At 43.0% G+C, this 21,181-nt stretch overlaps 1 protein-coding gene across 3 annotated transcripts in view; it reads left to right on the plus strand.

Annotated features, from left to right (window-relative positions):
- The window catches only part of nr3c2 (nuclear receptor subfamily 3 group C member 2), a 264,566-nt gene extending 244,387 nt beyond the window's left edge, over positions 1-20,179 (plus strand). For 2 of the 3 annotated variants that reach the window (XM_033017777.1, XM_033017769.1), the window contains exons 8-9: positions 7,413-7,570; positions 19,107-20,172. In XM_033017777.1, coding sequence (XP_032873668.1) covers positions 7,413-7,570; positions 19,107-19,262 — 314 coding nt within the window. In that variant the 3' untranslated portion in view covers positions 19,263-20,172. Of the gene's footprint in view, positions 1-7,412; positions 7,571-19,106 lie in introns of all 3 variants that reach the window. The other variant, XM_033017761.1, reaches the window with a different exon arrangement.
- Positions 20,180-21,181: the final 1,002 nt, after the last annotated feature.

The raw sequence follows: 21,181 nt of genomic DNA on the forward strand, positions 1-21,181 counted from the left end.
GGTCGATCCCTGGCAAAGGGATCGCAAGCTCCGCGATGTTAAAGTCCGCAGTTGGAGCTCCCGAAGTCGGTCTCCAGCAAAGGCCGCCACATACTCGATGTTAGGCCGCAGTGCGAACGGAGATACCATACGGAAAATAATTGCATCTCCGTAAGAGATTTAAAAAAGTTTCCCCCACCCCCCCCCCCCCCGCCACACCCCCCACATAAAACAAGCTAAAGATTACCAAAGAACACTAGAAACATACATCTAACATATACTATTAAAACAACAAAGAAGGAAGGGACAGACAGACTGTTAGCGAGGCAGCCGTTGCTGGCGCCACCCGGTGATGTCGATGTAGTTGATTTATACTTTGACAGCCTTCCTCACCGTCCGCAACCCCAGCAATTTTGTCGCCACCTGAAAACTCACTAACCAACCCGTCTATGTTTCCAGCTAAGTCATTTATATTTATCTCAAACAGCAGAGGTCCCAGCACAGACAGATCCCTGTAGAACCCCACTGGTCACAGATGTCCAGTCTGAATATTTGTCTTTCCACCACAACCCTCAGTCTTCTATCACTAAGCCAGTTCTGAAGCCATGTCACCATGTCACTGTTAATCCCATGCATTTTAAGAATCAATTATTGTCATATGAACTGAAATGTGCCAAGGAAATCCTTGCTTGCAGCAGCACAACAAGTTTGTTAATACAGTACTCAATAGATAACAAGAAACAAACATTAAACAATCATGATGGTGGCTGCCTTTTTGAGGCAGCACCTGCTGTAGATCCACTCGATGGTGGAACCAGTCATTGTTCATCAATTTTTGTAATCACCCTCATTTCTAGATATTGAGAAATCATGGCACTATGATTCAGGAACAGTCTAGCATACCAGGAATAGTTGCAAGTTTCCTGTGCAAAATGTTTAACTAAGCCAGCAAAGTTTTGAATAGCAATGACTTGAAATAGAGTAAATGAGCGTGGCTAGTTTTACACCAAAGTGATGAGCATATTGACTAGTGAGACTTATGGCAGGTATCAGAAGAGATAATAATAATAATAATACATTTTATTTATGGGCGCCTTTCAAGAGTCTCAAGGACACCTTACAAAAATTTAGCAAGTAGAGGAAAAACATGTAAGCGGAATGAAATAAATAGTAGAGACATGACTAGTACACAAATTAAAGACAGAATTCAATTCAAAACACAATATGAGGCAATTCAAGCACAGATGAAAAGGGAGGGGGACGTGGGGCTAAGGATAGGCAGAGGTGAAGAGATGGGTCTTGAGGCGGGACTGGAAGATGGTGAGGGACACGGAATTGCGGATCAGTTGGGGGAGGGAGTTCCAGAGCCTGGGAGCTGCCGTGGAGAAGGCTCTGTTCCCAAAACTGCGGAGGTTGGATTTGTGGATGGAGAGGAGACCGGCTGATGTGGATCTGAGGGACCGTGAGGGTTGGTAGGGGGAGAGGAGGTCAGTGAGATATGGGGGGGGCCAGATGGTGGAGGGCTTTGTAGGTGAGGACCAGGATTTTGTAGGTGATCCGGTGGGAGATGGGAAGCCAGTGAAGTTGTTTGAGGACTGGAGTGATGTGATGCCAGGATTTGGTGTGGGTGATGAGTCGGGCGGCTGCGTTCTGGACCAGTTGGAGTCGGTTGATGTAGGTGGAGCTGATGCCAAGGAGAAGTGAGTTGCAGTAGTCCAGTCGGGCGGAGATGAAGGCATGGATGAGTCTTTCAGCAGCGGGAGGTGTGAGAGAGGGTCTGATTTTAGCGATGTTGCGGAGGTGAAAGAAGGAGGTTTTAATGACATGGCGGATGTGAGGCTCAAGGGAGAGGGTGGAATCAAAGATCACTATGCAGATACACTATTCATTTTCAGTATATATCCTTCCCCATTAGTTTCTGAATCAATGGTATGGTACTGAAAGTTGAGCAACATTTTTGTGTTATTGGCATGTGACTTAGTTGCTAATGTTCTTCTCTAGATGTAGCCACAGAGGTTGGTTAAGAAGAAGAATTCTGTAAGCCTTGATCACTACATGGCCATATTTTCATGGCTAATCAAGCGTTCTCTTGCACACGAGAGTGACATGGACCAGGGCCTTATTGCTCTGCTGGTCTCAGGTAATGATAGCTGCAGGAATGAATTTTCTGAAAATGTAAACTATGTATGTAGACAATACTGACAGATCGATCTACATTAAACTCATTGGCAGCAAAAGACAGCGGATTTCATCCATATTGTTGAATGAGTTCTTCCTTGGTTGCCAGCAAGATGATTAAATGACTGTTATGTACACTTGGCCAGAAAGGGAAGATTATCTTCAAGAAGAACCTGTATTTCCCAATCAATAATGTGTTGACATTCTGGGCGTGTGCTTTCTTCTTTGTGGATTGGCCAGGTGCTTTACAATTATATACTTAGGCCAAACAAGTGGTTTGTTTTTGCAAAATCAAAATATAACAAGAGGAAGAAAATCTGAAATAAACAGAAAATGCTGGAAACATTGTTGTGGTTTGGCTGGTTTGAAACTTCCATATTAGGCTCTTAGCCTTTAATTATGATGATGCTTTTACTTGTGCATCTAGTGTAAGTTGGTGATTTATTTTCCACCACTGTTATGAAATTGCAGAAAAATACTAACGCCAACACTGTCGTCAAGTTGGAGCTTGCATGGAACATCTTGGCAAGGATGCTCCAGTTGTCATGCTTGATAAAGTGTAGCAGCTCAGCTTATATCTGTGCTTTAGTCTTGGGCTCTGGTGATTTCTCCTTGATGAATTTCACTTGCTTATCATCTTGAACAGCATTACTCCCAATGGGGAAGAGGTCTGTATTTTCTATCAATAAAAGTCAGAGTACAAATACTAGTTAGAAAGGACACAAGAAAGTGCCGCTACTGGAATCCTGAGCAAATAGCAAATTTATGGAAGAATTCAGCGGGTCATGTTTCCAGAAAATTGAGTAGAGTACCCAGGTTACCGATGTTTACCAAGTTTGCAGATGATACCAAGATAGGTGGTGGGGCAGGTAGTGTAGAGAAAGCAGGGAGTCTGCAGAATGACTTGGGTGGGTTGGGAGAGTGGTCTGAGAAGTGTCAGATGGAATACAGCATAGCAAAGTGTGGAGTCATGCATTTTGGTAGTACGAATAAAGGCATAGACTATTTTCCAAATGGGGGGAGGATTCAGAAATTGGAGGTGCATAATGACTTGGGAGTGCTGCTGCAGGATTCCCAAAATGTTCATTTCAAGTCGAATCGGTAGTAAAGAAGGTGTATGCACTTATTTTGAGAAGACTAAATATAAAAACGGGTGTAATGCTATGGGTTTATAAAGCATGGTCTGACCACATTTGGAGTATTGTGAACAGTTTTGGGCACCATATCTGAGGAAAGATGTGCTGGTATTGGAGAGGGTCCAGTGGAGATTTACGAGAATGATCCCAGGAATGAGCGGGATAACATGTAATGAGCATCAGACGGCACTGGCTCTGTACTCATTGGAGTTTAGAAGGATGAGGGATGATCTCATTGAAACTTGCCAAATAGTGAAAGGCCTGGATAGAGTGGATGTGGAGAGGATGTTTCCACTAGTGGGAGAGTCTGGGACCAGAGGTCATAGCCTCAGAATAAAAGGATGTACCTTTAGAAAGGAGATGAGGAGGAATTTCTTTAGTCAGAGGGTGGTGAATCTGTGGAATTCATTGCCACAGACGGCTGTGGAGGCCAAGACGACAGGTATTTTTAAGGCGGAGAGTTATGCCCCTGTCCCACTTAGGAAACCTGAACGGAAACCTCTGGAGACTTTGCGCCCCACCCAAGGTTTCCGTGCGGTTCCCGGAGGTTGCAGGTGGTTGCCGGAGGTTGCAGGTAGTGGAAGCAGGTAGGGAGACTGACAAAAACCTCTGGGAACCGCACGGAAACCTTGGGTGGGGTGCAAAGTCTCTAGAGGTTTCCGTTCAGGTTTCCTAAGAGGGACAGGGGCATTACAAAGTATTTTAACTGTTGGGACCAGGCAGTAAACAGGCACCAGGGTTCCAGAGACTTTTTTCTGTCTGTCAGAAAATTGAACATTTTCTGTGTTCAATCTTTCAAAACAGATTGAACACATTTTTTCAATCTGTTCTGCATATTGCTGTGTAATATGTCAGCAAGTACAGATAAAATAGAGTCCAAATTTGAATCCCGGGCTGGAAGAGTGTAATAAACCACAGACACGGAATTACAAGTATCCAGTTCACAATGAAACAACAATTGACATCATGGCAAAGTATATCAGGGAACTGCCAGCAAGTTCAGTGAGGAGATCCCATCTCAGAAATGAAAAAAGGTTATTTGTAGTTGTGCAGGTTTAACAAATGCGCAGAACACTATTGAACCTGTTGTTCTGCCAATAGACCAATACTGAATGCAAGATCATATTGTAAAACATTAGGCAAATTAAAGAAGTTTGCCAGTCATTTCAGAATGGATCAAAGAATAGCAAACCATAGATTCAGAAGTAATAATCAACTATTTTTTAATCTGGTTAGTAATCCATATTAGTTATTCTGATTACTGATTATCCCCACATAATTTTCTTAAAACAAGCAAGAGATTCAGGCTACACTAATCATGATTTTATTATGTACTCATATTATCTATCCTTAAAAGATATCCATACACTCTAAAAGACAAGTTATATAGTCAAAGTTGTACATCTTGGAAACAGGCTTTTCAGCCCAACTTGCCCACACCGACTAACATGTCCCATCTACATTTGTCCCACCAGCCAGCGTTCGGTCCATATCCGTCCAACCTGTCCTACCCATGTATCTCTCTAAATATTTCTTAAACACTGCATTAGTACCTGCCTCAACTACCTCCTCTGGCAGCTCGTTCCATACACCCACCATCCTTTCCTAGAACATGGTGCCCAGAACTGAATACAATACTCCAAATGCAGCCTGGACAATGTCCTATGTAACTGCAACATGACCTCCCAACTTCTATGCTATATTCTATAAGTTGTTACCATTTCAGAAATATTGGGCTGGATTTAACTGCCAAGGGCTATCATATGTATTTGATGCCAATGGTCACCTCTCATCTCGTCTCATCTCATCTCAGCCAGTGCAGAGCAGGCTGCCCTGGAGTTGAATGATACTGTCCTCAATAGCAGCAGGACCTCAATTGCCATAATGACAGACCAAGCCCTGCCCATTAAATTCTGGAACCTTTTGACAGGCAGCAAAGTTTGGACTTCAGTTGCCACGGTTTTAAAATAGTTCTAAAACATGTAAGTAGTTTTCAAACATTCAGAAACTAGAAAACTGTTTAAAATGAACTAGATATGTTTTACATATTTTCAATTCCTCAAGTAATTGAGCATATTAACAACAAGAAATAATGTTGCTCTTCAATCCCCATTGATAATGCCGGGCGATCTCTGCTAGGTCCAGATTCATTGCTGGACTCTGTAATGAGTGAAGCTCAGCCAAGGAACAAATGGTGTGCAATGCCCACTGGATGTGAGACCATTGTGTTGTGTAAAAGTTCCAACTCTCATGCTGGAATTTTGGCCAGTGTTTGAACTGTCATTATGAGCTGGCAGTCCAAGGCACTGCTTGGTAATAGGATTAATGCAAATAAAGTCTATCTCCATCTTTCACAGTTTTACTGGCGGCAGTGATACCAGTTTTAGTTTATAAGGCTGTCTTCCTCAAGCATTTGCAAGTGCCGCTCTTGGCTTCAAGATGGTGAGAAACCTTCCACTAAGACGCAGACTACTGTGCCCAGAATTTGACATCCCTGACACATCAGCTAACTTGCTGTGACAATAGTTGGCGCAGAATGTTTGTTTCAAGCTCACTGGCCTGTGGAGGAAGAGGCTAATCCCATTCATGACCACAGCACGGTGAACCTTCCCAGAGAGTAGTGAGTGTTGTGAGAATGCTGAAACGATGAGATTCCCAGAAACAATGAGTTTAGGGTTGGGCTTACTTTAGTGATTGGTGGAATAGTCCATCACTGACATGCAAAAGAGTGGTTGTTGAACGAGGGATTTGTACATTACAACATTTAATGCACAAGAGCACCACCAAGAAAGGAAAATGAAACAAGGCAAGATGCCAGGTTCAAATTGACAAATGAAAAGGATGGACACATAGAACACTATCGCACTGGAAAAGGCCCTTCAGCCCACTATGTCTGTTGGCATTGATGCCAATTTAAACTGTAAATTACCTGTACATGTTCTGTATTCTGTTCCCTGCCTGTCATATGCCCGTTCTTCTTATCGAGTCCACATCACAAGAATAGAAATTGTTCAGCCAGAGCTGAGACACTTCTCGGCATCTGCATACAATGGCGTCTTGCGCTTCTTGTGCTTCTTGTGCGTAGTGGTGGAAATATTGGTGGAAACAGGGCCGTGACGTGAACGCTCTTCCCTTGACCCCGTCCGTATGTCTGTTGAAATGCCTCATAAACGTTACTATCAGATCTGCTTCCACCACTTGTCCTCGTGGTATATCTAGGAACCTAACACGCTCCACATAAAGATCTGTCTTGCAAGTCTCCCTTAAACCTCTGTCCCTCTCCAAAGCTATGCCCTTCACTATTTAACATTTTCACCCTGGGATAAAGACTCTATCTGTGCCTCCCCTGACTATATGTACTTATATCAGATTGTCCCTCAGCCTCTAAAGCTGCAGAAAAAAACCTCAAGTTTGTCGAACCTATGCTGCATCCCCTCCAAAGTCTCCATGTCCATGTAATGCGGTGACGAGAATAAACACAATACTACAAATGTGATCTGACCAAAGCTATACATGTCACAAACTAATTTTGTCACTGAGGTTTTCTGCCAATACATCTAAGTGTTTTGCTGTTACATGCTTGGAATTCTTTGTACATCAACTTCACGCAAAGTTCAGTTATACTTTCTGTAGAATGACTCTTGGATTACATCCATGGTGCCCTTCTATGTGTGGAAGGACATAAAATCCTGGAAAAGCTTCCAAATCTAAATAAACTTAGGAGGGCAGCTTTTATAAATTACTTTGGTAGTTAAGAGACCATTAGAACATATTTGGAAATGCTGTCTTTGTCCTATTGCAGATTTGTTAAATGTTGTATGCCTCCTTGCAAAGCTGAATGGACATGGATGGCAAGTTGCCACGAATCCTGTGCCATGTAACAGAAAGCACTGTCTAAGTAAACACGCCCGGCTAGAAAATGTACTCTGATCAATGACGGGTGTGAACTTGAGTTTGTTCCATCACAGTATAAAAATTCCTTGTATGCCATATAAGGTTGGTCGAAATTCAGTGCACGGTTTGGTAAAACTGAGATGGATTTTAAGTAGTTTTTTTGGTTAAAAGAACAAAACCAGTGATTACCGTAATTGACAGAATCTGTTCTTTCTTGTGTTGCAGTTCCAAAAGACGGCCTGCAAAGTCAAGCTTCATTTGACGAGATGCGGATGAATTATATCAAGGAGCTGAGACGAGTTATAGCAAGAAATGAAAATAACACCGGACAAAACTGGCAACGGTTTTATCAGTTGACCAAAGTCCTAGACTGTATGCATGAGGTAAGTCAATGAACACTGTGTGATTGTGGCATTTCACTGTTCTCTTGATTGTTATGGAGTTTGTGCCTCTTCCACTGACCCCATACACCCCGTAGCAATAACAGTTGCAAACTCATTGGATGCACCTGTAATGATTTAAGTATATAGAATAATGTTTGCACATAAAGATGGGGAAAGGATCTTAAAGTTAAATCAATGAATCCTCAAAATTATTGGCACATCTGTTGTTAAAAGGGCTTCTAGAAAAGTGGATTATAATAATAATAATAACAATAATAAATCCTTTATTTCGAACAGACTAAAAAATAAAAAGCAAGTATGAAACAGCATACAAAAATAAAATTCAAGATTCAATATAAAATTGACTTTTACACAAATAAAAACGCTTTGACCTCAACACGAAATGTCTTTTTCAATGTACTCTACTGATCATATTCTAATAAATTGACATTATTTCCCATTTTGAAAACTTTTCAGTTAAAACCTCTACATAAATGCACTGACGTATTGAAGTGTTTCAGTCAGATGAACCCACGATCAAGTCAGCAGAGTACAACCACAGACACATCATAAATACCCTGGTCAAAATCGCACTGATCCTTTACTAAAACTAGATTAAGCCGACAGCAAGATTGAAATAGGCCATTTTGTATATCAGAAACCTTCCGCTAATTGTGTTTGTATGAAATCCTCCAGCTACCATTTTATCAAATCACTTGGTTATTAGTATTATGCAGTGTGATTTCAATTCAAAAATAATCTCCGTAGTTTGTAGTGTCTGTTAGTAAATGTTATAATTAGCAATTCCCATTAACAGTAGCAGCTTCTGCCACATGAGCTAATAGTAGACAATGATGTGCGATGGCTGCCATTCCATAATAGAAACATAGAAACATAGATAATAGGTGCAGGAGTAGGCCATTCGGCCCTTCGAGCCTGCACCGCCATTCAATATGATCATGGCTGATCATCCAACTCAGTATCCTGTACCTGCCTTCTCTCCATACCCCCTGATCCCTTTAGCCACAAGGGCCACATCTAACTCCCTCTTAAATATAGCCAATGAACTGGCCTCAACTACCTTCTGCGGGAGAGAATTCCACAGATTCACCACTCTCTGTGTGAAAAAAGTTTTCCTCATCTCGGTCCTAAAAGATTTCAACCTTTATCCTTAAACTGTTACCCCTTGTTCTGGACTTCCCCAACATCGGGAACAATCTTCCTGCATCTAGTCTGTCCAACCCCTTAAGAATTTTGTACGTTTCTATAAGATCCCCCCTCAATCTTCTAAATTCTAGCGAGTACAAACCGAGTCTATCCAGTCTTTCTTCATATGAAAGTCCTGACATCCCAGGAATCAGTCTGGTGAACCTTCTCTGTACTCCCTCTATGGCAAGAATGTCTTTCCTCAGATTAGGAGACCAAAACTGTACGCAATACTCCAGGTGTGGTCTCACCAAGACCCTGTACAACTGTAGTAGAACCTCCCTGCTCCTATACTCAAATCCTTTTGCTATGAATGCTAACATACCATTCGCCTTCTTCACTGCCTGCTGCACCTGCATGCCTACTTTTAATGACTGGTGTACCATGACACCCAGGTCTCGTTGCATCTCCCCCTTTCCTAATCGGCCACCATTCAGATAATAATCTACTTTCCTGTTTTTACCACCAAAGTGGATAACCTCGCATTTATCCACATTATACTGCATCTGCCATGCATTTGCCCACTCACCCAGCCTATCCAAGTCACCTTGCAGCTTCCTAGCATCCTCCTCACAGCTAACACTGCCCCCCAGCTTCGTGTCATCCGCAAACTTGGAGATGTTGCATTAAATTCCCTCGTCCAAATCATTAATATATATCGTAAATAGCTGGGGTCCCAGAACTAAGCCTTGTGGTACCCCACTAGTCACTGCCTGCCATTGTGAAAAGGACCCGTTTACTCCTACTCTTTGCTTCCTGTCTGCCAGCCAGTTCTCTATCCACATCAATACTGAACCCCCAATACCGTATGCTTTAAGTTTGTATACTAATCTCTTATGTTGGACCTTGTCGAAAGCCTTCTGAAAGTCCAGATATAACACATCCACTGGTTCTCCCCTATCCACTCTAAGTTACATCCTCGAAAAATTCTATAAGATTCGTCAGACATGATTTACCCTTCATAAATCCATGCTGACTTTGTCCAATGATTTCACCACTTTCCAAATGTGCTGCTATCCCATCTTTAATAACTGATTCTAGCAGTTTCCCCACTACCGACGTTAGACTAACTGGTCTGTAATTCCCCGTTTTCTCTTTCCCTCCCTTTTTAAAAAGTGGTGTTGCATTAGCTACCCTCCAATCCTCAGGAACTACTCCAGAATCTTTAGTTTTGAAAAATTATCACTAATGCATCCACTATTTCTGGGGCTACTTCCTTAAGTACTCTAGGATGCAGCCTATCTGGCCTTGGGGATTTATCGGCCTTTAATCCATTCAATTTACCTAACACCACTTCCCGGCTAACCTGGATTTCACTCAGTTCCTCCATCTCATTTGACCCCCGGTCCCCTGCTATTTCCGGCAGATTATTTATGTCTTCCTTAGTGAAGACAGAACCAAAGTAGTTATTCAATTGGTCTGCAATGTCCTTGTTCCCCATGATCAATTCACCCGTTTCTGACTGCAAGGGACCTACATTTGTTTTAACTAATCTTTTTCTCTTCACATATCTATAAAAGCTTTTGCAGTCAGTTTTTATGTTCCCTGCCAGTTTTCTTACATAATCTATTTTCCCTTTCCTAATTAAGCCCTTTGTCCTCCTCTGCTGGTCTCTGAATTTCTCCCAGTCCTCTGGTAGGCTGCTTTTTCTGGCTAATTTGTACGCTTCATCTTTTGTTTTGATACTATTTCTGATTTCCCTTGTTATCCACGGATGCACTACCTTCCCTGATTTATTTTTTTGCCAAACTGGGATGAACAATTGTTGTAGTTCATCCATGCAGTCTTTAAATGCCTTCCATTGCATATCCACCGTCAACCCATTAAGAATCAATCGCCAGTCTATCTTGGCCAATTCACATCTCATACCCTCAAAGTTACCTTTCTTTAAGTTCAGGACCCTTGTTTCTGAATTAATGATGTCACTCTTCATCCTAATGAAGAACTCAACCATATTATGGTCACTCTTGCCCAAGGGGCCACGCACAACAAGACTGCTAACTAACCCTTCCTCATTACTCAATACCCAGTCTAGAATAGCCTGCTCTCTCGTTGGTTCCTCTACATGTTGGTTTAGAAAACTATCCCGCATACATTCCAAGAAATCCTCTTCCTCAGCACCCTTGCCAATTTGATTCACCCAATCTATATGTAGATTGAAGTCACCCATTATAACTGTTTTACCTTTGTTGCACGCATTTCTAATTTCCTGTTTGATGCCATCCCCAACTCCACTACTACTGTTAGGTGGCCTGTACACAACTTCCACTAGCGTTTTCTGCCCCTTAGTGGTTCGCAGCTCTACCCATATCGATTCCACATCCTCAAAGCTAATGTCCTTCCTTTCTATTGCGTTAATCTGCTCTCTAACCAGCAACGCTACCCCACCTCCTTTCCCTTTCTGTCTATCCATCCTGAATATTGAATATCCCTGGATGTTGAGCTCCCAGCCTTGGTCACCCTGGAGCCATGTCTCCGTGATCCCAACTATATCATAGTCGTTAATAGCTATCTGCACATTCAACTCATCCACCTTATTACGAATGCTCCTTGCATTGAGACACAAAGCCTTCAGGCTTGTTTTTACAACACTCTTACCCCTTATACTATTATGCTGAAAAGTGGCCCTTTTTGATTTTTGCCCTGGATTTGCCGGCCTGCCACTTTTACTTTTCACCTTGCTACCTATTGCTTCTACCCTCATTTTACACCCCTCTGTCTCTACGCTCACACATTTAAGAAACCCTTTCCCTTTAACTCCATCCTCCACTATCCCATTCGACACCCCACCCCCATTATTCAGTTTAAAACCACCCGTGTAGCAGTGGCAAACCTGCCTGCCAGAATGCTGGTCCCACACCTGTTAAGATGCAATCCGTCCCTTTTGTACAGTTCCCCCTTACCCCAAAACAGATCCCAGTGATATAAGAATCTAAATCCCTGCCCCGTGCACCAGTTCCTCAGCCACACGTTCAGGTCCCGTATCGCCCTGTTCCTGCTCTCGCCAGCACGAGGAACTGGAAGCAAACTGGAGATAACAACACTAGAGGTCCTGCTTTTCAGCATTTTTCCGAGCTCTCTAAAGTCACGCTGCAGAATATTCATCCCCTTCTTTCCGACATAGTTTGTGCCGACATGTACTACCACTTCCGGATGTTCACCTTCGCCCTTGAGGATTTTCTGCACTCTGTCCGTGACATCCTGGATCCTGGCACCAGGAAGGCAGCACACCATCCTCGCATCCCGTCTGTTGCCGCAGAAACCCCTGTCCGTACCTCTCACAATGGAGTCTCCCACTACAATGGCGTTGCCTGCCTTAGGCCTTTTTGGTTCTGGCTCAACAGCCCTATTCGCATCGCAAGCCAGTCCGCCGTTCAGTGTAAACACGTCTTCTGTCCCGACAGCTTCTAAGTGGGTGAACCTGTTCACAAGAGGTACAACACCCGGGGACGTTGGCATTCCATGCTTCCCTCCCTTTCTCACTGTCTCCCACCTTCTCTCTTCCAGTACCTTAGGTGTAACAATCGTAATGAGTTAGGTTTTGATTTTTGTTGCTTTTCTTCCCTCTTGAATCAGTTAACACCTGTAAATAAAATAATACAAGTTGTGAACCAATGATATATCAAATGTTATTGTTTCTCATGACCTTGTCAAATCTATAAATGGAAGAATCTAGGAAGAATGTTTCTGGAATAGGAAATTCAAAAACATCTATTATCAAAATTCTACTGCTACACCCCCTAAATTAAACGGGTTGGATTGTTCGGTTTCAAGCCCGATACTATCATTAAAAGTAGTTTTGTGGTTACAGTTTGAGACAGCTAATGGTAACAAAACTGGGGCTAAAACATTTTCTTATCATATAACTGTAGGGAAAAATCACCATAGTTTGACGTGTGGACTGTTTACTGCCGGCCTGGTGCCACCACACTGCTCTCTGCAGGAAAGTCAATGATGTAGCAGGGGTTAAAAGAGGAATCTTTCTCAAACAATTGACTGCAAAAGTCCAGATGTAATAATTTCCTCTGGATTTTTATGAAATATCTCACTAAAGGGCCTGTCCCACGAGCATGCGACTGCATGCGGCAAGCGCGACCAAACCGGAAGCGGGGGCCGCGCGGAGGTCGAGTGATCCCGTACGAGTTGACGTGAAGTTCGAGCGAAGTCCGCGGGAAGTTCGCGCGTGACGTACGGCGTCAAGATGCTGCGCACGCCCGTCGAGGCGGTGCGTACGGCCTCAATGCGGCTGCGGGCCGGAAGACCGTTGCCATGCGGAATTTTTGAACAGTGTTAGTTTTTCGGAGCCCCGCGCGATGTCGGGACCAGCTCCGCACAACTCCATACGTCTCCGGCGATCGAAGTGGGACCGGCCCCACGTGGCCGTACGGCTCAAGCGACCACGTTAGGTCGCGCTTGCCGCATGCAGTCGCATGCTCGTGGGACAGGCCCTTTAAGCAATTTGTGAATTCAAGAATTTATTCTGTGAAAGGAAGGGGATTAAATTTCAGTCACCTCTCTGTCTTTCTACCGTGACTTTTGAGTTTTTTAGTTTTGGCTTTAGAGATAAAGCATGGAACCGAGTCCACACCCATCATCGATCACCGATTCGCATTTGTTTTATGTTATACCACATTTTCATCCGCAAACAAATTATTTTGGCATATTTACATCAGCCAATTAACCTGCAAACACACACGTCTTTGGGAGGCGAGTGGATACCGGAGTACCCAGATATAAATCCATGAGGTCCCAGGGAGAACGTGCGAACTCCACAGTCAGCATCTGAGGTCAGGATCGAATACTCTGATACTCTGAGGCAGCAGTTCTACCAGCTGCACCACCGTGCTTCCCATATTGTTCCTGGGTCCAGGAATTCTGCAGAACTATTCCTATTATTCTGAGAAATCTCTGGTCCTGGATCTCTGGTAGCCAATGTTTCCTTTGGGTCCTGCTAGTTTGTTGACGGATGCATCAAACTTGCTAAACTACATTACAATTTCAGAACTGTCTTTAATGACAAGGTCAGCTTATGCTGTCCTTTAACATTGCTGATGGCTCTTTAAACCATCTTGCATCTGAAATCCATTCTCTGCAGCTAAGTGTGATTGCAGGAATCTCTCCCTCTCTACTGCAGCAGATCATCTGTTGACCATGACTGAAATACACATGTGTACACAAAGTTGACAAACAAAAACAAATGTGCTGGAGTAAAGGTCCTGTCCAACGAGCATGCGACCTGCATGCGGCAAGCGCGACCAAACCGGAAGCGGGGGCCGCGCGGATGTCGAGTGAGTGACGTGAAGTTCGAGAGAAGTCTGACGGGCGTGCGCAGTGTCAAGATGCTGCGTACGGCAGGCCATTGTCGCGCGGAATTTTTGAACGGTCAGTTTTTCGGAGCCCCGCGCGATGTCGGGACCAGCTCCGCACAACTCCATACGGCTCCGGCGATTGAAGTGGGACCGGCCCCGCGAGGCCGTACGGCTCAAGCGACCACGTTAGGTCGCGCTTGCCCCATCGAGTCGCATGCTCGTGGGACAGGCTCTTTAGGTCGCGCTTGCCGCTTGGAGTCGCATGCCCTTAACTCAGCCAGTCAGGCAGCATCTCTGGAGGAAGTCTCTTGAAGTCTGAAGCAGGGCCTCAAGCAAAAACGTCCCCTGTCCATGTTGACGTTGCCCTACTGCTGAGTTACTCCAACATTTAAGGGCCTGTTCCACTTAGGCCATTTTTTGGACAACTACAGGCGACTGCTGCAAAATTTTCAAAATGTTGAAAATATTTTGGCGACAGTAGCGACAATTTTTGCTGTCGTAGGTTGTCGTAGATGCTGTGGTAGGTTGTTGCCAGGTGTCGTAGTTGAATTCTATTAAAACTAGTCCCTGGCAGTCGCCTAAGTGGGACAGGCCCATTAGTGTGTTGTTTTTTTAAACCCAGCATTTACAATTCTTTGTGACTGCCCAAAATCCACAAGGCAAGTTTAGCAGGAATTTCCACATGGATTTTACGATTTCTTCCTGGACCTTCATCAGAAACATTGGAGAAATGACTCAACCAGCTGAAAATAATTTGTTTATGGAAAAGTTCCGTCACTAGTTTGGGGAAATCACGGTAGAAGATTTCCTTAAATCAAAAATTAACTCACGCTCCAAATAGCTGCTGAGTTGCAAATGTAATTGTGCCGCAAGATGTGTCCCGTTGAAGAATAGGATGATTGTAACAGCCTTGGGTCATTGCACAGTGTCAATGGAATGCTGACACATAGGTGGAGGAGCAGTGAGACTGAGTGTGTTCTGTGTCTCTGGTACATCTTACATCTGATGTTTAAAGTTTCCTTGACGCAGTGCAAAACCCAGGTGCTGAGTTGCTACATTTCTCTGGCTATTCCCAATGACACAGTTTGAGGACAATTTAATTAGCTATTAGTAGCTTTCCACCCCAGCACTTGGATATATATTTGTTAATTGATTGTGATTATTAGTCCTTCGGCTCATAAGAAACTGAGAGAGAGCTCCAGGTTTTCTGAAACATGAGAGAAAAAGATCTGCATTTCCAGGAGTGGTAATAAAGGATCTACAGTACATTCAGAAAGTATTCAGACCCCTTCACTTTTTCCACATTTTGTTACGATACAACCTTATTCTAAAATGGATTAAATTCTTTTTTTTAATCATCAATCTACACACAATATCCGATAATAAAAAAACGAAAACAGGTGTTTAGAAATGTTTGCAATGTAATTAAAAAGAAATAACTGAAATTACAGCGATTACAGCCTCAAGTCTTCTTGGGTATGATGCTACAAGCTTGGCACACCTGTACTTGGGTAACTTCTCCCGTTCTTCTCTGCAGATCCTCTCAAGCTCTGTCAGGTTGGATGGGGAGCATCGATGCACAGCTATTTTCAGGTCCCTCCAGAGATCTTCAATCGGGTTCAAGTCCGGGCTCTGGCTGGGCCTCTCAAGGACATTCACAGACTTGTCACAAAGCCACTCCTGCGTTGTCTTGGCTGTGTGCTTAGGGTTGTTGCCCTGTTGGAAGGTGAACCTCCGCCCCAGTCTGAGGTCCAGAACACTGGAGCAGGTTTTCATCAAGGATCTCTCTGTACTTTGATCCGTTCATCTTTCCCTCGATCCTGACTAGTCTCCCAATTCCTGCCGCTGAAAAACATCCCCACATCATGCCTCACTGTAGGTATGATATTGGCCAAATGATGAGCAGTGCCTGGTTTCCTCCAGACGTGACGCTGTGCTCTTCGGGACCTGCAATGCTGCAGAAATTGTTTTATACCCTTCCCCAGATCTGTGTCTTCAATGGCTTGGTTTTTGCTCAGACATGCACTGTCAACTGTGGGACCTTATATAGACAGGTGTGTGCCTTTCCAAATCATATCCAATCAATTTAATTTACCACTGGTGGACTCCAATCAAGTTGTAGAAACATCTCAAGTATAATCAATGGAAACAGGATGAACCTAAGCTCAATTTTGAGTGTCATAGAAAAGGGTCTGAAGATTTATGTAAATGTGATATTTCGGTTATTTATTTTTAATTACTTTGCAAACATTTCTAAACCTGTTTTCGCTTCATTCTGGGGTATTATGTATATTCTGGGGTAGATTGATGATAAAAAAAAAAGAATTTAATCCATTTTAAAATAAGGCTGCGATGTAAAAATGTGGAAAAAGCGAAGGGGTTTGAATAACCATATAACAATTACAGCACGGAAACAGGCCATCTCGGCCCTTCTAGTCCGTGCCGAACACTTACTCTCACCTAGTCCCATCTACCTGCACTCAGACCATAACCCTCCATTCCTTTCCCGTCCATATACCTATCCAATTTATTTTTAAATGATAACATCGAATCTGCCTCACCACTTCCACTGGAAGCTCATTCCACACAGCTACCACTCTCTGAGTAAAGAAGTTCCCCCTCATGTTACCCCTAAACTTTTGTCCCTTAATTCTCAAATCATGTCCTCTTGTTTGAATCTTCCCTACTCTCAATGGGAAAAGCTTATCCACGGCAACTCTGTCTATCCCTCTCATCATTTTAAAGACCTCTATCAAGTCCCCCCTTAACCTTCTGCGCTCCAAAGAATAAAGACCTAACTTGTTCAACCTTTCTCTGTAACTTAGTTGCTGAAACCTAGGCAACATTCTAGTAAATCTCCTCTGTACTCTCTCTATTTTGTTGACATCTTTCCTATAATTTGTACACCATACTCCAGAATTGGCCTCACCATTGCCTTGTACAATTTTAACATTACATCCCAACTTCTATACTCAATGCTCTGATTTATAAAGGCCAGCACACCAAAAGCTTTCTTTACCACCCTATCTACATGAGATTCCACCTTCAGGGAACTATGCAGTTATTCCTAGATCCCTCTGTTCAACTGCATTCCTCAATTCCCTACCATTTACCATGTACGTCCTATTTTGATTTGTCCTGCCAAGATGTAGCACCTCACACTTATCAGCATTAAACTCCATCTGCCATCTTTCAGCCCACTCTTCCAAATGGCCTAAATCTCTCTGTAATCTACTTCATTATCCACAACACCACCTCTCTTAGTATCATTTGCATACTTACTAATCCAATTTACCACACCATCATCCAGATCATTGATTTTTTAGACAATTAGACAAATGTTTAGACTTTAATTTTTTAGACAATACAATACAATACCGTTTATTGTCATTTGAGCCTCAAATGAAGTTCAAACGAATTTTGGGTTTCTACAGTCATACAACAAGAAAAGAACCAAGACACACACCAACACAATTTACACAAACATCCATCACAGTGAATCACCTCCTCACTGTGATGGAAGGCAAAGTCTTCTATCTCCCCTGCTCTCCATTCTTCTCCCGATGTCAAAGCCCCCGGCGGGCGATGGCAAGTCCCGCGGCCATTAAGGCCATGCCGGGCAATGTAAGGCCCTGCCCGAGTCTTGATGTTGGAGCCCCCGGCGGGCGCTGGCAAGTCCCGTGGCCGTTAAAGCCATGTCGGGCGATGTAAGACCCCGCTCCGGGTCGCCTTCAACCCCACAATTCGGGTGGGAGAAGTAGCCGTTGCTACCAGGGACCACCAGGGACCCGCGAGCTCCCGATGTCACTGTCCACCGGGCCTGTGGCTAGAGCCTCCGAAGCTCCAGAGTCAGGCCGCAGCAGCGTGCCACCACAGCTCTCCACGCTCCGAAGCCGGCCAGCTCCACGATGGTAGGTCCGCAGCTCCACGACTGGAGCCCCCAGATCGTTGGAGGCTGCTCCACGGTGCTAGGCCCCAACGACAACGGAGACCCGACAGGGAAAAGGTCGGGTCTCCGGTGCAGGGAAGAGATTTAAAAGTCCCCACCACACACACACATACATACACAGTTAAAAACAATTAAAAAAACACTACAAAGTATACACTCAACGGGACAAAAAATAAAAAAAAGACAGACGGACTGCAGAAGCCGCTGCAACATCAGTCGTGCCACCTAAAAGATGTAAAGCGCCTTGAGTATTAGAAAGGCGCTATATAAATCCCATCCATTATTATTATTATTAAAAGAGGTCTGAATACTCTCTGAATGCACAGCACAAAAGTGCTGGGTAACCTGATCTGTACACAGCAGCCAACATCAAAATTGGCTGTGGTTTTGTCTTGTGAAAACATTGTGATTTATTTACAAAACTGAAGATGGAAGCTTTATAGGTGTGATATCAATTTTAAAATTGCCCAATGCCATTTACTGAAGTGCTGAGCTCTTTTTAGAGCAGTGTGATTTAACCTTGCAGTTCTTCATTAGCAGTCGCCGTTACGTGTTGGGAGCAGATTAACTGTATGATCTCTCAGTCTGCAAGGAGAGAGGGGAGCTGTGCAAACAAGAAGAAAAATAAATAGAGGGGCAAAGCTTCACCCTACATCAGCTAGCTTGCACCATTGGGGCCTTCCAGCCCAGTGACATGTATCAACATTGGAGCACTTTAAGCTGCTGTCAACCTAATGATGGAGGCCAAGAACCCTCCCACTTTGCCTTTCTTACACGTATTATCACCTTTAACTTTTATTGTCCCAATACTGTTTATAGACCTTCCTGGAGGGATTCATTTCCTTCACATCAACTGGGGCTACCGTACTGAAGCTCCTGTGCAGTCCATGGGCCCTTACTGTAGTAATAAAAATAATGTAGGAGTTACTAAGCACAATGGGATGGTGTGCTGAATGACCACGAGTGATTTACCTGGGATTTTGAGGCCAACCGGCAATTATTAGCTTGCTTGTAAGGATTATATCGCATCTGTAGAAACATGTTTCTAACCAAGTACATCCTTCCCTTCCAGCTGGTTGGCGGGCTGCTCCAGTTCTGCTTCTACACGTTTGTGGAATCAAAAGCTCTAAAGATTGAATTCCCAGATATGCTGGTGGAAATCATCAATGATCAGTTGCCAGAAGTCACAACAGGAATGACCAAATCCCTTCTTTTTCACAAGAAGTGATCCTCAAAGATGAACTTTGCCTTAAACTTTCCTCCTCATGTTTTGCTGGCTTTAAAAATTATTTTAGCAGGCTTGGTGTCCTGTATGTTGCTATACACTAAAGAAAAGCTTCATGAAGGTTTTGGAAGGACAAAAATACAGATATGTATCAGAGATGAAAAGGGATATATTCTAAGGTCAAAAGGAATTTGGAGAAAAGTATTTTTTGAAAGAAATATATTTTGGCAGGAAAAATTGTAATACAGTCTCTTTTTTAAAGGTAAAAATTTTGTAAAGTGCAATGTTTCTGCATGCATAAAGATCTGACGTTTACAGTGTATTTAAGAAAGGGAAAGTTGTGCCTTTTTAATATCATATCTAATTTAACCATTTTACAGCACTTGCTGTAAATAAACCACAGATTTACTAGCCGAAATATATTAAATATTTCTTCTATTTTGTAATTAATTTACTGTTAACTAATTATTTTCTTCTTTGTCAATGGTGACTTTTGCTTTGTAACAATATTGTTTTTTTGCTGCACCGTTAAGAAGCTTACCAGGTTCCAACTTTGTTGTTTTGTGCAGTAGCAATAGGGAACCAAGTACTGGATGAAATGGCAACACAATTCATATGCCTCACTTTTCTTATAACTTTCCAAACAAATATATTGAGTAGCAGGGCCCTGAGAATCATGTCCTTTCCAACCTTTTTAGAAGTCTAATAATTTTTCTGTGCTTTGCTACAGATGTTCTGTATATTATGCCGTTGGAGTCCTGATGTAGCACTTTTGGTCATTCATACACTGTACTTATCCAAATGATATGCAGAATTATAAAATAGTTCTAAATAAGTTGATTTATATTTCCTTGGAAGCACTTAAGCATCTACATTTGTGTCAGCAAAGAATATTAAAAAAATGATGATTAAGTTACTAAGTTTATTTTCAATGGCTTTGTCTTTGATATTGAAACAGTTGTGGGCATGGAGTTACTTCTGGTATACAGTAATCACAAGAAAAAATATTTACCCTTGTAAACACCACTTCCATGATGCCAGCAAGAAATGTGCAACAAAGCCTCCTTCAGAGCTTCTGAAACGTAGTCATGTTTTCTTCTGAATGCTTGGGCACAGAAATACTTCCAAAGTAACCAAGCCCAGGTTGTACACAGCATTGCTGATTCAGTCATCCTTTAACACAACATATCAATTTGATAAAGGTGTTGAAACTCAATACAGAAGCTGCATATTACTTTAATATCTAGAGCTTTCATTTATGTTCTTATAGCAAGTGGACGAAGAAGTGTAATTGCTGAGCTATGTTCTGCCTTTTCTGTTCAATCTAAGGAGATTTGAAGAGGTATTTGAAAACAGATCATGTGACTTTGTCAATATCTTGCCCAACATGATGCAGTATTGTGTAGGAAGGAACTGCAGATGCTAGTTTAAACCGAAGATAGACACAAAATACTGGAGTAACTCAGCGGGACAGGCAGCATCTCTGGAGAGATTAAACGGGTGACGTTTCGGGTCGAGACCCTTCAGACTGGAGTCAGAGTGCAGTCTGAGAAGGGTCTCAACCCGAAACGTCACCCATTCCTTCTCTCCAGAGATGCTGATTTACTCCAGCTCTTTGTGTCTATGATGGAGTATTAACGATTTTAACAAAAATGACAAAGCAAGACCTTTGAGATGGTTCCACGTGGTAGTCAGCTCTGGTAGGTAGGTAGGTTGCATGGAATCCAGGAAGAGTTGCAGTGCTCAGGGGCATGAGCTGGCCCCATTGCTGTTTGTCATCTACATCAATAATTTGGATGAGAATGTACAAGCCATGGTTTGGAAGCTTGCAGATAACTAAAATAGATGGTATAGACAGTGAAGATGGCTGGATGAGAACATACACAGCAAGATTAGCAAGTTTGCAGATGATACAAAACAGG

Source organism: Amblyraja radiata, chromosome 1 (assembly GCF_010909765.2).
Source record: "Amblyraja radiata isolate CabotCenter1 chromosome 1, sAmbRad1.1.pri, whole genome shotgun sequence".
Classification (NCBI taxonomy): domain Eukaryota; kingdom Metazoa; phylum Chordata; class Chondrichthyes; order Rajiformes; family Rajidae; genus Amblyraja; species Amblyraja radiata.